General features: G+C 46.0%; 1 protein-coding gene and 1 long non-coding RNA gene across 2 annotated transcripts in view; one reads left to right on the top strand and one right to left on the bottom strand.

Annotated features, from left to right (window-relative positions):
• LOC139048821 (uncharacterized) overlaps positions 1–16,060 on the bottom strand; it is a 244,821-nt gene that overhangs the window by 27,006 nt on the left and 201,755 nt on the right. The window lies entirely within an intron of this gene.
• The window catches only part of LOC135921171 (uncharacterized), a 32,870-nt gene that overhangs the window by 15,511 nt on the left and 1,299 nt on the right, over positions 1–16,060 (top strand). The window contains exons 5-10 of the mRNA XM_065455483.1: positions 9,354–9,380; positions 10,238–10,267; positions 10,448–10,510; positions 13,324–13,353; positions 14,428–14,486; positions 14,592–14,669. Coding sequence (XP_065311555.1) covers positions 9,354–9,380; positions 10,238–10,267; positions 10,448–10,510; positions 13,324–13,353; positions 14,428–14,486; positions 14,592–14,669 — 287 coding nt within the window. The remainder of the gene's footprint in view (positions 1–9,353; positions 9,381–10,237; positions 10,268–10,447; positions 10,511–13,323; positions 13,354–14,427; positions 14,487–14,591; positions 14,670–16,060) is intronic.

Genomic DNA, 16,060 nt, shown 5'->3' with positions numbered 1-16,060 from the left:
GCTTCACGACTGTGTGTCAGCTGCAAAACCGATTACAGCATAAAAGCCGTTTGACGTTAATCTGCCCATTTCCACTAGTTCCACCAGAATTCGCTCTCTCTCTCTTTCCCTCTCTCTCCATGTATATATATATATATATATATATATATATATATATATTGTCACGTGGTAGTGACGGTAAAGAGAGAACACAGTAGCAGTACTGTGAAAGACAAAGCTAGCTTTTATTGGGCGAACCTGTGCCCACAAAACAGGCTACACTTAAAGCACAACGATAGCGGCGAACACAGTCGGCGATCGTCGAAAAAACAGATCAGCGGGTCAAGCGCGTCGGCTTTTATAGATCAGTCGTCGAATGTTCCAGATTAACTGATGGGACCCGCGTGTCTTCCACAAAGTTCTACACCATTCGTGTCACGCGATGAAATCTGATAACACAAGGTTCGGCGACAACAGACACGCGGATAGAAGCGTCGATAACTTTCCAGAAACGTCGGATACATGCAGGCGCGTCCCTCGCTCTGCGATTACAGTTGTTAAGCGGCGAAACGTGGTTGCGCGATAAAGATAAGTACACGTGTCATTACCCCCCTGTTAAAAAGCATCGACCCGATGCTACAAACAAACAAAAGTAACAAAGAAAAGCACTCGTAGCAAAGAAAACAACAAACTAAGGAAGTTCATCAGCGTCCGTAAAATGGTTTAAGGCGCACCACGTGGACCACTTCAGATCGTGCGCGGCGCCGCTGTGAGTGCGAAATGCCGTCTGGCACGACCTCATAGTCTAGTGCGCCAATACGTCGGATGACCTTGTAGGTTCCGAAATAGCGTCGCAGCAGCTTCTCACTGAGTCCTCGCCGGCGTATCGGGGTCCATACCCAAACACGGTCGCCGGGCTGGTACTCGACGAAGCGTCTTCGGAGGTTGTAGCGTCGGCTGTCGGTACGCTGCTGGGTCTTGATCCGTAGGCGGGCGAGCTGTCGGGCTTCTTCGGCGCGCTGGAGATAGCTAGCGACGTCAACATTCTCTTCGTCAGTGATGTGGGGCAGCATGGCGTCGAGCGTCGTCGTCGGGTTCCTGCCGTAAACCAGCTTAAACGGCGTGATCTGTGTTGTTTCTTGCACCGCCGTGTTGTAAGCGAATGTTACGTACGGCAGGACGGCATCCCAGGTCTTGTGTTCGACGTCGACGTACATCGCTAGCATGTCGGCGAGGGTCTTATTCAGCCGCTCCGTAAGACCATTCGTCTGCGGGTGGTAGGCCGTGGTCCTCCTGTGCCTTGTATGACTGTATTTCAGAATGGCTTGGGTAAGCTCCGCTGTAAAGGCAGTTCCTCTGTCGGTGATGAGGACTTCTGGGGCGCCATGTCGAAGCAGGATGTTTTCGACAAAGAATTTCGCCACTTCGGCTGCGCTACCTTTCGGCAGTGCTTTAGTTTCAGCGAAGCGGGTGAGGTAGTCTGTCGCCACGACGATCCACTTATTTCCGGTTGTTGACGTCGGAAAGGGTCCCAGCAAGTCCATCCCGATCTGCTGGAATGGTCGGCAAGGAGGCTCGATTGGCTGTAGTAATCCGGCTGGCCTTGTCGGCGGTGTCTTGCGTCGCTGACAGTCTCGGCATGTTCTGACATAACGGGTGACGTCGGCGGTCAGGCGCGGCCAATAATACTTTTCTTGAATCCTCGATAGTGTCCGGGAAAAACCGAGGTGTCCAGCGGTCGGATCGTCATGTAGGGCGTGCAATACTTCTGGACGAAGTCCTGACGGGACAACAAGAAGGTAATTGGCGCGGACTGGTGAGAAGTTCTTCACGAGTAGACTGTCTTGAAGCGTGAAGGAAGATAATCCGCGCTTAAATGCCCTGGGGACAACGTCGGTGTGCCCTTCCAAATAATCGACGAGGCCTTTAAGTTCCGGGTCCGCTCGTTGTTGTTCGGCGAAGTCTTCCGCGCTTATTATACCAAGGAAGGCGTCGTCATCCTCGTCATCTTGCGGCGGCGGGTCAATGGGGGCGCGTGATAGGCAATCGGCGTCTGAGTGTTTTCGTCCGGACTTGTATGTTACAGTGATGTCGTATTCTTGTAGTCTGAGGCTCCACCGTGCTAGCCGTCCTGAGGGATCCTTTAAATTCGCTAGCCAGCACAAGGCGTGATGGTCGCTGACGACTTTGAATGGCCTGCCATATAGGTAAGGGCGAAATTTCGCTGTAGCCCAAACGATGGCGAGGCATTCCTTTTCGGTTGTAGAATAATTGCCTTCAGCTTTTGACAACGACCGGCTAGCGTAAGCTATCACGTGTTCATGTCCATCTTTTCTCTGGACCAGGACGGCGCCGAGGCCTAGGCTACTGGCGTCAGTGTGGATTTCGGTATCGGCGTTCTCGCCGAAGTGCGCAAGTACGGGCGGCGACTGCATGCGTCGTTTGAGTTCTTGAAATGCCTCGGCCTGCGGCGTTTCCCACTTGAACTCGACGTCACATTTAGTTAGCTGCGTCAGCGGCTCAGCGATGCGTGAAAAGTTCTTGACAAATCGCCTGTAGTAGGCGCACATGCCAAGAAATCTACGCACTGCCTTCTTGTCGATGGGCTGTGGGAACTTTGCTATGGCAGCTGTCTTCTGCGGGTCGGGGCGGACTCCAGATTTGCTGATGACGTGGCCTAAAAATAGAAGCTCCTCGTAAGCGAAGCGGCACTTTTCCGGCTTCAGAGTAAGTCCTGATGTCCTGATGGCCTCTAGTACTGTTGCCAGCCGCCTAAGGTGAACGTCGAAATTTTCGGCGAAGACGACGACGTCATCCAAGTATACGAGACAGGTCTGCCACCTCAATCCTGCTAAAACCGTGTCCATCACGCGCTGGAACGTTGCAGGCGCCGAGCACAGTCCGAATGGCATAACCTTGAACTCGTAGAGGCCGTCTGGGGTGATGAAGGCGGTCTTTTCGCGATCTCTTTCGTCGACTTCTATTTGCCAATAGCCAGACTTGAGATCCATGGACGAGAAGTATTTAGCGTTGCAGAGCCGATCCAATACGTCGTCTATCCGTGGGAGGGGGTATACGTCCTTCTTCGTGATCTTGTTCAGACGCCGATAATCGACGCAGAAACGTAGGGTTCCGTCCTTTTTCTTTACCAGAACAACAGGGGATGCCCACGGGCTTTTCGATGGCTGGATGATGTCGTCGCGCAGCATTTCGTCGACTTGTTCTCTTATAGCTTCACGTTCTCGCGCCGAAACTCGGTAAGGGCTCTGACGGAGTGGTCGAGCGCATTCCTCGGTGATTATGCGATGCTTGGCGACTGGTGTTTGTCGAATCCTCGATGACGTCGAAAAGCAGCCTTTGTATCGTCGGAGCAGACTTCTCAGCTGCTGTTGCTTAATCATAGGGAGATTTGGATTAATGTCGTAGTCTGGTTCGGGAACCATGGTCGTCGGGGTAGATGCGGCGGAATCCGATAGGACAAACGCATTACTTGTTTCCAGAATTTCCTCGATATACGCGATCGTCGTGCCCTTGTTGATGTGCTTGAACTCCTGGCTGAAGTTTGTCAGCAACACTTCAGTTTTCCCTCCATGCAGTCGAGCGATCCCTCTTGCGACGCAAATTTCACGGTCTAGCAGTAGACGTTGGTCGCCTTCGATGACGCCTTCTACGTCAGCGGGTGTTTCGGTGCTGACCGAAATAACAATGCTGCAGCGAGGCGGGATGCTCACTTGATCTTCAAGCACACTTAAGGCACGGTGACTGCTAGAGCTCTCCGGTGGTATCGCTCGATCTTCCGACAGCGTTATGGACTTCGACTTCAGGTCAATGATTGCGCCGTGTTGGTTCAGGAAGTCCATGCCGAGAATGACGTCTCGCGAACACTGTTGCAGGATAACGAAGGTGGCAGGGTAAGTACGGTCATGAACGGTAATTCTTGCCGTGCAGATTCCAGTCGGCGTAATGAGGTGTCCTCCAGCGGTCCGAATTTGGGGACCCTCCCATGCAGTCTTAACCTTCTTTAACTGGGCGGCGATGTGTCCACTCATTACAGAGTAATCGGCCCCTGTGTCGACTAAGGCAGTGACTGCGTGGCCGTCTAGAAGTACGTCGAGGTCGGTTGTTCTTTGTCTGGCGTTGCAGTTGGGTCTTGGCGTCGGATCACGGCTGCGTCGTGTTGAACTGAAGCTGGAACGTTGCGTCGTCAAGTCGTCTTTCGTCGGTGTAGTGTTGGCTTCGCGACTTCTTCGGGACGGCGGCGTGTCGTCATTAGGTCGTCGAGATGGTTTCTTCGTCGTCTTCGTCGACGGCGGAGGATCTTCGTCAGTTCGACGAACAGCAACCGCACCTCCATCGGTTGCTGCTTTTAGTTTTCCGGGTATGGGCTCGCTGACCGGCCCCGGGCTGGGCCAGTGTATGGTCGGCGCTGCGGCGACAGGTAGCGGCCTGGTGATGGCGAACGGGACGGCTGTCGAGGGCTCCACTGAGTAGTGGCGAGGTAATCGGCGATGTCACGTGGGCGCTCGCCAAGCTGTGGAAGCGGCGCGTTGACGGCGAAACCTCGCAGTCCCATTTCCCGGTATGGACATCGTCGGTAGACGTGACCCGCTTCCCCGCAGTGGTAGCAGAGCGGGCGGTGGTCAGGAGCGCGCCAAACGTCGGTCTTCCTCGGGTAGCTGCGCTGGGCGACGGGTGGGCGCGCTGTCGGCGGCGGCGGCGGACGACGGAATTGCGTCGTTGCAGGGCCCTGGCGTGGTCGCTGAGGAGGGCCTTGACGGCGTACGACGGCGGCGTAGGTCATCGCTTCGGGTTGGGGTTGCGGTAATTGAGGTTGAACCTCCGGAACTCCAAGCGACCGCTGAACCTCATCTTTGATGATGTCAGCGATCGAGGCCACTTGAGGCTGCGACGACGGGAGGATCTTCTGAAGCTCCTCTCGTACGACTGCCCTGATAGCCTCGCGCAGGTCTTCGGAGGCCAGTGATTGAACTCCGGCATAGTTTGTGGCGTTGGTGCGGCGGTCGAATTGCCGGTTTCGCATCTCGAGTGTCTTCTCGATGCTAGTGGCCTCGCGAAGAAACTCGTCGACAGTCTTCGGTGGGTTTCGTACCATACCGGCGAAAAGTTCCTCCTTAACACCACGCATTAGTAGCCGGACTTTCTTTTCCTCGGACATTTCCGGGTCGGCGTGGCGGAATAGGCGGCGCATTTCTTCTGTAAAAATCGTGGTGGTCTCGTTGGGCAGCTGCACTCGGGTTTCCAGTAGTGCTTGGGCTCGTTCTCGTCGTACGACGCTTGTGAATGTATGCAGGAAGCCGCTTCGGAAAAGGTCCCAGGTCGTTAACGTGGCTTCTCTGTTCTCGAACCACGTCCTGGCAGCGTCTTCCAATGCGAAGAAGACATGTCGCAGTTTGTCGTCGCTGTTCCAGCTGTTAAATGCAGCGACCCTCTCGTACGTCTCGAGCCAGGTTTCCGGGTCCTCGAATGTTGAACCGCGGAACGTGGGGGGCTCCCTGGGCTGCTGCAGCACGACGGGGGATGCTGGGGCTGCCATTGGGGAGGACTTGGTGGCAATCTTCCTGCTCGTGTCAGGTAGGAGTCCGTGCTCTGGGGGCAGTCCTTGCAGCCGGCGGCTAGCTCGCTGGTCTTGGGCGACGTTGGTTTTGTCCTCGGGCTTCGGGCTTGGATCGCGGCTTTGCGGGGGCGTTCGGTACATGAACGCACAAGCACCTCCACCAGATGTCACGTGGTAGTGACGGTAAAGAGAGAACACAGTAGCAGTACTGTGAAAGACAAAGCTAGCTTTTATTGGGCGAACCTGTGCCCACAAAACAGGCTACACTAAAAGCACAACGATAGCGGCGAACACAGTCGGCGATCGTCGAAAAAACAGATCAGCGGGTCAAGCGCGTCGGCTTTTATAGATCAGTCGTCGAATGTTCCAGATTAACTGATGGGACCCGCGTGTCTTCCACAAAGTTCTACACCATTCGTGTCACGCGATGAAATCTGATAACACAAGGTTCGGCGACAACAGACACGCGGATAGAAGCGTCGATAACTTTCCAGAAACGTCGGATACATGCAGGCGCGTCCCTCGCTCTGCGATTACAGTTGTTAAGCGGCGAAACGTGGTTGCGCGATAAAGATAAGTACACGTGTCATTATATATATTGACATATGGAATTGACATAGCTATGTTTGTACTACACAGGGTTTACAATACTGGATTCGATGAATTTGCTTCGGTAGACGGTGAAATGATTCCAGCAGCAGATAACCGCTGTTTTAACAAACTTTCGTTCTAAGATATCTTTAGTTATGTCGTACTTGCGCAAAGATAATTTTTACAAATATACCAGAACGTGCATTCATACTTTTTTCTTATTTCGAAAACTCTGTTTATCCTTTCACAGGAGTACAGGAAGTTTCCATTTTTAGATGGTCATTTCAATTCTAAAAGCACTGTGATGCATGCATTCTATTCACTTCGCTAGAAAAAATAAAGCAACATTTCCGCTACGGTGTTGCGATATATATCCCCAAATACACAGTAAACTATCTATGCATGCACGTCACACACCGTTTATATTTGCCTGCCTTTATATTGTCTCTGCCAATGCGTCGGAAGCATCCCGATGTTTGCTCCCGAACTAGCGCAGTGAGGTTTCTGCATTGTGTAACCTGGCCGCAAACTATTTACTAAGGTAATCGCAAATAGAATCAGGAAGACCTTAGACTTCTGTCAAGCAAAGGACCAGGCAGGATTCCGTAAATGCTACTCAACCATAGACCATATTCATACTATCAATCAGGTAATAGAGAAATGTGCGAAATATAATCAACCCTTATATATAGCTTTCATTGATTACGAGAAAGCGTTTGATTCTGTCGAAACCTCAACAGTCAAGGAGGCATTGCGGAATCAGGGTGTAGACGAGCCATATGTAAAAATACTGAAAGATATCTATAGCGGCTCCACAGCCATCGTAGTTCGCCATGAAGAAAGCAACAAAATCCCAATAAAGAAAGGCGTCAGGCAGGGAGATACGATCTCCCCAATGCTATTCACAGCCTGTTTACAGGAGGTATTCGGAGACCTGGATTGGGAAGAATTGGGGATAAAAGTAAATGGAGAATACCTTAGTAACTTGCGATTCGCTGATGATATTGCCTTGCTGAGTAACTCAGGGCACCAACTGCAATGCATGCTCACTGACCTGGAGAGGCAAAGGCGAAGGGTGGGCCTAAACTTAATCTACAGAAAACTAAAGTAATGTTGAACAGTCTCGGAAGAAAACAACAGTTTACGATAGGTAGTGAGGCGCTGGAAGTGGTAAGGGAATACATCTACTTAGGGCAGGTAGTGACAGCGGATCCGGATCATGAGACGGAAATAATCAGAAAGATAAGAATGGGCTGTGGTGCGTTTGGCAGGCATTCTCAGATCATGAACAGCAGGTTGCCATTATCTCTCAAGAGAAAAGTGTATAATAGCTGTGTCTTACCAGTACTCACCTACGGGGCAGAAACCTGGAGGCTTACGAAAAGGGTTCTACTCAAACTGAGGACGACGCAACGAGCTATGGAAAGAAGAATGATAGGTGTAACGTTAAGGGATAAGAAAAGAGCAGATTGGGTGAGGGAGCAAAGGCGAGGTAATGACATCTTTGTTGAAATCAATAAAAAGAAATGGACATGGGCAGGACATGTAATGAGGAGGGAAAAGAACCGATGGTCATTAATGGTTACGGACTGGATTCCAAGGGAAGGGAAGCGTAGCAGGCGGCGGCAGAAAGTTAGGTGGGCGGATGAGATTAAGAAGTTTGCAGGGACGACACGGCGACAATTAGTACATGACCAGGGTTGTTGGAGAAGTATGGGAGAGACCTTTGCCCTGCAGTGGGCGTAACCAGGCTGATGATGACAATGATGATGAACCTGGCTCAATTAAGATTTAGTCAACCTCAATTTGAGAAGGCCCTTTCTAATCTGATCCTCTCATTAAATATACATCACTAATTCGTCGGAAAAAAATCAAAATGATGGTCATAATATTTATATTATTTAAGATTCTCAGTCACGCGTATATCTCAAGTGAAAATTGATCTGGCGTTACAGTCCTCTCCGTAATACTGCCTGCTATTCATACAGTAATCGAAACGCCACGCTGTAACATCGCGAAAATTGCACAACTTCAGCTACGCCCGCAAATATTGAGTGAAGCCGGCATTTAGGTTTTCACCACTTCAACGTGGTATCCGCCTCTTGAACAGCTTCGCAGATAGTATTGCTTCACTTATAAATCATGCCGCCTTCCATATTAACCTAGACAACCATTATCGCGCTATCAACTACGATTAATTAGCTTTTGACTTCTTTCCGTTGTTTGGCAAAGCTTGCGCACTTATATTGGCTTGTGATTTCTATGAAGCGTCATTTTGATCTGTAGCAGTTTTTTTAATTTTGTTGCTATTGTTTTTAATATTTTGTATGAACACTGTTCGAACTGTATGCTTACACCACCATTGCTTTTTGGGATTGTTCATGCATGATTTCAAAGCAATAGATAGTGCGCAGAGGACGAGACAGTAAAATTCAGACATACACGAACAAAGGAGGGCTCGTACTGTTCGTGTTTCTCAATTGCACTGTCTTATCTTCTGCGCACCAATCATTGCTATTTATATACATGCGTACACACGTTTGTAATGCCGGTTATGCTCTCCTTTCATAGCCGGCTTTGTTTTGTTGTTGTTTCTATTACTTTACCAAAGTGCCAACTGTGTGACTATATATAATTTGTAGTTAAACCACTGGCGATTATCTTCTCTGTTTATTTTCTTTTTGTTTGTCCTTAGCGATTTGGCTATATCTTAATGGTTTGTCATGTCAGTTTTGAAGATTGAATGATTCATGATTTCCTCGCTATGTTTGGTACCACAGTTGCCATGAAGTGGGGATTTTGCTCAATGCCTTTCTCGAGCCTTGTGATGTGTTTGTAAATAAAGAAAGAACCCTAAAAATCGGGAGGAACATATAGTATAAGAATTTTTCACACGCTTTAGCTTTGCAACTGTACATACTCATCATCACTTTTCTGGGCCTGTGTCAAGAGCCTTCCGTATGACAGAATTTAAAGACTGACGGCCTAAACATTTTGTGACAGTGTACATATATGTGGGTTGCGTACTTACGTTCGCCAAGAGCCCTAGCGTACACAGGCTGTTTGTTTTGCATTGCATGATAATGTAAGTAGCAGTGTCGTAAGCAAATTAGTATCCTAGCATTCTTTTGTGGCCTTGCATATGCTCTATGCCTGTGGTACTTGTATAAAATGAAATTATATGTATTGTACCCTCCGCTCCTTCTAGAAACTACCTCTACTACGACTACTGAAGGTAAGGATATTCGACCTCATTACTTCACGTCATCTGTAATTCTCTGCAGGAAACTTTTCCTGACGATACAAACATTTGAACGTGTGATTACGATTTGTTTATTTCTGTAATTCATATAGTCATTATTATTGTGTAAAGTTCAGTTTATTCTTCGGCTCACTATAATTTAATAATGATGGTTCACACATATATATATATATATATATATATATATATATATATATATATATATATGGTTCTCTACCTCGAAATAAACAATCTTGTAAGTCAGTGCCTGTGTGTGTCATGTCTTTCTGTGTCGTCTTTTCATGCGCTATAAGCCTGATCATGTCATACCGACATGCCCAAAACTTAATAAACCCACTTCTGGCTGACATCGACAGAAATCAAGTTTTGTGCGTGAATTCACTAAATCTAACTGAGAATGCTTATAACACCTTTCCAACCGCCAACAAAAACAGAAAATGTTGAAGAAACTTCAGGCGAACTGATTTTCAAAGAAAATATCGCTGTTTTGTCACAGGTAATGAAACAAATAATACATACATACATACATACATACATACATACATACATACATACATACATACATACATACATACATACATACATACATACATACATACATACATACATACATACATACATACATACATACATACATACATACATACATACATACATACATACATACATACATACATACATACATACATACATACATACATACATACATACATACATACATGGAGATAGTGTGTGCATATGCGCGAAGAGGGCTAGAACATACGGAGTGTTTGCTTTGCTTTGCATGTATAAATAAATATGAAGTGTATTGTTTCCTCCTTTCCTACTAGAAACAACATCACCTACTCCGACTACTGAAGGTAAGGATATTCGACCTCATTACTTCCAGTCTTCTGTGTTTCTGCAGATAAATTTTCTGAAAAATATTAGAACCTACTAGGATACTTCGTATTAGGACCTTCCTATGGTTCCGACTCTACTTTAATCCTACAAATCAGTCAATCAAGGTGCCGTTGTTTATTTGCTCCCACTCATGCTAGAAGCCACCTCAACTTCAACGACCACAACTTCAACGACCCCACCTACAACAACCCCTAAAAAAGGTATGTATATCATATTTATTACATCAAATTTTTCTATTGATCTTAGCAACTTTTCCTTTCGTTTTTGAACAAATTTAAAAAGGAAACTATTGCGTCAATAGTACACTATTCCACATTATTACTGATGTTAGAGTTGGCTAACGGACATCACTAACGGCCATCAGCAGTTTCAGCGCTCGTTTATATGCATTCACTTGAAACGAGTGAGGAAGATTCCATTTGCTCAAAGCGCGCAAAGGATAAAGAGAATTGAAGTAAACGATGTGTGGGAGTTCACTCACTGAAAACCAAAACTGGAAGTAATTCAAAGCCTCGTGATGAAGTACTACTCGATTCTAGTAGTATCTCTCTATTAAATGTCCCTTCAATATTCCCTTTCTAAATGATCTGACATAGCAAACAAGTCCGTGTACGCATTCTTTGTGATTGGTTGCCGCAAAATATTTAAGTCCTAATGAAATGCGATATTACAATATATAGAAATTTATATATGCGCAACTAAACAAAAAGAAGGCATCTTGATTTGTCGCTATGTAAATTGCTTTCTGTAGATGAGAACTGCCGTCGAAAGCTATGAAATGCTCTAAACAATGCCTGCCAAATGTAAAAACCCAGCTGAGTGAGTAGTGTGAATACCTTGCTTCCTATTCACTGCGTAATAACTGGAAATAAAGAGGCTGGCGCAGAGTCAAAACGGGCACACACTGACTTGGAGGTTCGCACAAAATTTACATTTTTTTCCCCGGCATGACATCAGCACCTTCCTCTAAACTCCATCAAACGATGCATCGCGCGACAATTCCATCACCCCGACCATCGAAAACAGTGCCTCCAAAGACTTGACGCTGGCTTACAATTCGGTGGCTCACCACTGCCGCAGCAAGTAACCAGGAAATGCAACTTATGTGATTGTGGTTTGGCGTGATCTGCACTTAATCATACTCCAAAAGATTAATTAAGAACAGGACGCTGACTACAGCGTCTGGCGTTGCTTAGATTGCACGTGCCCTCAATGTATGATGGCACAAAAGCGGTCTATAAAAAAAGGGTTCGTAGTCCCACCACTTTCCGAGGAAGATTTTGGGTGCATGGAAACGGAGGTTAGTAATGCTAAGCTAAGCAGCGTAAAATCGGTGCTGAACTTTACACGTGAGGCAGGCTTGAACGATCGTCTCTGAAACAAGTGCGGTTTGAAGACTGTGCGAAATGTGTCCGTGCGAGAATGTGCGGCGTGGATGCCTTAGTCCTACACGTTGCGCCCCTGTACTGCGCAAACGTGTATTTGTCAACGTATACGTAATGGCTCATTTTACAATAACTCGCTCGCCTGCCACCTACTTTTGTACTTCCGTGCCTCTTCCATTTCCCTTTACCAAGGTGACGAGTAGCATGCAGGAGACAGGCTCTCCCGGCGTATACTTCCTTCTTTTCATCATTGGAATTTCCTCTTTTTTATGTTCAATGCTTAGAGGCTTAATATAAAAGTTATTTTTGCAACAGCAAATAAACGGATACTCAAGGATCGTTCAAGCCGTAGGCGCCGCTATCGCCGCCATTACATTCTCCTGGTATTGAAGACGCATGAAGAGCGTGCGTGTGGCCAATTACACTCTTTGAAGATGCACTGGCTATGCGTTTCCCTGTCGAAACGACGAAGCAAAGTGAATGGACCACTAGGCACCGCCCAATGAGCTCTGACATTGAGTGTCGCGTGCATACACATTAGCGTATTTAATGAGGAGCTGCGTACAATGCGCGTCATGGCACATATACGAGTTTGCGCGCGACGGATGCTGAATATTAAACTAAATCTATGTAATCACTCGATTGTGCTCTGAAAAATGCCAATCGTGTTCAGCCGGTCTCATCGTGTGCATTGTGGCCCGCCTAGCTGCGAACCAGAAATGGCCTTGTGTGCTGCCTTGCGCCTTGTAGACTCAACGTGTTGCTAGAAAATCGCCGGAGCAGTTCAAGCACCAAGCTAAGCCATGACATTGGTTTGATTGCATCGCTCGTGCTCCAAACGGTTAGTTCATTTCCTTAGCCTCCTTTATCAAGAATTAGGCCATGCGTCCAGCAAACTGCCAGCAGTAAACTTAACTTTGAGGAGAGCGTGTTGGGAGGCCATAGATGATAAGTGATTTTTTCGTGAACTTAAACTGCGTTCGTCCTGTCTTCTACGTGGGTGTCTCCTCCCTAGCGCAGTTTAAGTTCATGAATTAATGAAGTTGGGAGTTTGTCAGAAATGACTTACCTTCTTTAAACCGTTGCTCATTAATATTATTCTGATTTTTCAATTTATTTACTACACAGTCTACATTAAATGTGGTTCTTAATTGTCGTTGTCCTATCTTTAAATTAAATGGCACAGTTAATACCATTCCTGGTGGCACCACGCAAGATAAATAATGAGTAATAATGTTCTGTTCAGTTATCCAGGCATAACATAATGGTCCTATTTTAATGACAGTGTAAAAAAGCTAGCGATAGCGAATTTTGCAAAAAGAGTATTTCAGCTGATGACATACCTGTGGTCCAAAGGCCCGTTAGCTTAACTTTGTAAGGCCCATTCTGAGCATTGGACTCCATGATTTCTGGTGAGTTTTACCACTTTTATGGTATGAAGGTCTACTTATGTAAGAACACCCCACCAAGCGAGCAGCTCTAAACACAGAACCAAACCCTTAAATACCTCTTATGTTTAAAAAATTGAAGCCATACTTCTAAGTTGCGCAATATTGTTGCGAAAGCAAGATATCACGAGATTTATGCAGTTCATATTCATCTACTGACTTTCCTAATCATGTTTAAAGGTGCTCGGGAAGCGGATGGGACGAAATACGGTAAGCAAATTGTGTCTGCTTAACATATAGTTATAATATAATAAAAAGTGGTCTCTCTGGCGATTAAATGTGGAGGCGGTCAAATGTGTCATAGGGCCCACGCCTACAATATCACATACGAGCCAATTCTTTCGTACTATAAACCACCATGATAATCGTCATCAGCCTATGTTTATGTCCACTGCAGCACGAAGACCTCTGGCAGCAATCTCCCATTATCCATGTTTGGCGCTAGCTGATTCAATCTTTGTCCTTTATGTGTACTTACTTTATCATTGCACCTAATTTTCTGCCTTCCTCTACTGCACTTCTCTTCCCCTGACACACATTCCAATAAACGATAGCCAGCTCTATATGAAACATTTGACAGGCACTTTAAGCATTTACTGGGTCTCTATATTTGCGGATGCGGCAGCCATAGCCTTATTTTTTAAAGCCAACTACAATAATTTTTTTTGAACTTATAGATTGTTTGCAATGTCTGCTTGAATTGTAATACTTATAAAAAGACGACCACGTTCTTGTCGCATGACGTAAACGTTTATTGGCACGGAGAATCAAGAAATGAACGGTTTTACAGACGCTTCGTAGAACCCAAACGTGTAGTTAAAGTTCTCTTCAGTGTGCTGACATCCGTGACTAAATAAATCACTAGCTCTCTAATGCGATGTACCCTCTGCTGTTGGCGCAAAAGGTCAGTCGAATCGCATCTATGCTGACAAGATATTTCTTGATGTCATCATGAAATGCAGACACGAAGCAGCAAACATAAGAACATTCAGATAATTTGTTAATGATATGTATTCTACAATGTGCTGCCTTTACCGAGAATCGGGTAATATTTCAACGATGATATTGAGGAATAAACAAATTTTCACGAAGGACAAATGTATCGGCCTGCTAGGGAATATGAAAGGGCTGGCACAGAGTTGGCCAGGACGTTTAACCAAAAGCTCTGCGTTTTTCCTACTGCTGCGGTTTTTCAAAGAATCGCCATTATTTGCAAAGAAAATAAGTGTGTAACATCACGAATAGGATCTAGTTCTAAGTTAACATATTTTGCTGACGTTGCAGGATACTACAGAGATAAGAATCACTGCACCCACAAAGTTCTCACATCTTATCAGCAGATGGTAAGAAATAATAGTTTAAACGAATTTCTTATTCCTTGTCAAGATCAATATTTTTCGTAGCAACAGCAACTTTTGTACTACATGTGTCTATATTTTATATTTCAGTACCATGCTGACTGCACATACATCTGCCCACGCTATCCCTTCCGCTTCAGAGTTTTTAATGGGGTGCCTTGCTTGATGGTAAGGTTGATTGAGCTTTTATTATTGAGCGAAATTTGTTTACGCTCCTAGGGTTATAAAATACTCACCACCAATTGGGGTCTAGGTACATGTTGAGAACGTTAGGTTGATGTTTCACACATTGACATGACAATTAATCTTCAGAAACGAGTGTCATGTGTTGGTAGCGCAGCCCGTTTCGTGCTACTACTGTTTGGTGACTACCGAGAACCATTCATTGTGCCTTCGTTTCGGAGGTAACAAAGCGAAAGTCCTACGCAGACCCTTCTATCATCTCGTCCCCAGTTCTTCATGTAGGATAGGGATCATATGTTTGTTCAGAAGCGAAAGGGGTTGCCTAGTTTTCAGTGGACATAGATAGCAGACAGCTAGAAAAATAAAATATTATAAGAAATTCGTTAATATGGCAGAAAGCTAGCTACCTTCAAGCATACCTGCCAGGCCGAATGCAGTCAGCTGTTATCTCCATGCAAAAAAACGTCGTAGCTCTGCCAGAAAGGTGAAGCATCGATTGCGATAGCAAATTATTAGACAGCTATACGATGCATAGCAGCGTTAAAGGCTCTCTAAACGCGTAAACATTCGCTTACTAACTAAATTATCAGCAATGTGTTACGTGGCGAGAAGCAAACATAAACACACCTCACTCAATGACCGCAGACACTGAATGCGGAAATGATGGTGTTATGAAGAACAGCAGCCGTAGCGAGGGAATAGATCTTTGCGCTGCCTTGCTTCACCGCGAACTGAGAGGCCAGAACACAGCGCGCATGAAGCTATCTCCGCTTAGCACAAGACTCTCTGCTAATCGCAAATCAGGAGCGCTCAACCATACGCATACTCAGCAGCTGCTTCAGTAGAACTCCACCCCAACCTCCGCTACCTTGTGGGTGATGGCAAATGGCACACGTGCTTCAAGACTTTCACGCTTGGGAGCGGGAGATCGAGCCACCATTCTCGCTTCAACCTGGCACAATTTCGCTTGTACACATAGTCAACGGTGCGCGGGCGTGATGTTATGGCCCTGTTATGGCCCTGGCGATGTTATGGCCCATGTTATCGCGGTGACGCCAACGCCAATTGCCACAACGGAAATGCGCCTGAAGTGTTCATGTGATTTAGTTCATATGATTGCTATCGCAATGAGACACTCACCTATATTTTACTTTTCAATATATGTTTGCAGAATATGAATAGTTATATAGTATTCTTGAAAAGTATACTTTTTACTTAAACCAATGCGGCATAAAAACTTAGACAAGAAGGCGCAAAACTAGAATTTTAGACACTTACGACTCATAATAATGCATTTCAGAACACCGAACCGTAATCAACCGTACAAATTATGCCGTAACTCGTTTTTATACTAACAAGATTACTCTCAATGGAAT

Source organism: Dermacentor albipictus, chromosome 8, assembly GCF_038994185.2.
Source record: "Dermacentor albipictus isolate Rhodes 1998 colony chromosome 8, USDA_Dalb.pri_finalv2, whole genome shotgun sequence".
Classification (NCBI taxonomy): Eukaryota; Metazoa; Arthropoda; class Arachnida; order Ixodida; family Ixodidae; genus Dermacentor; species Dermacentor albipictus.
The sequence above is the reverse complement of the archived record's forward strand: the minus strand, read 5'-3'. Positions and strand labels throughout refer to the sequence as shown.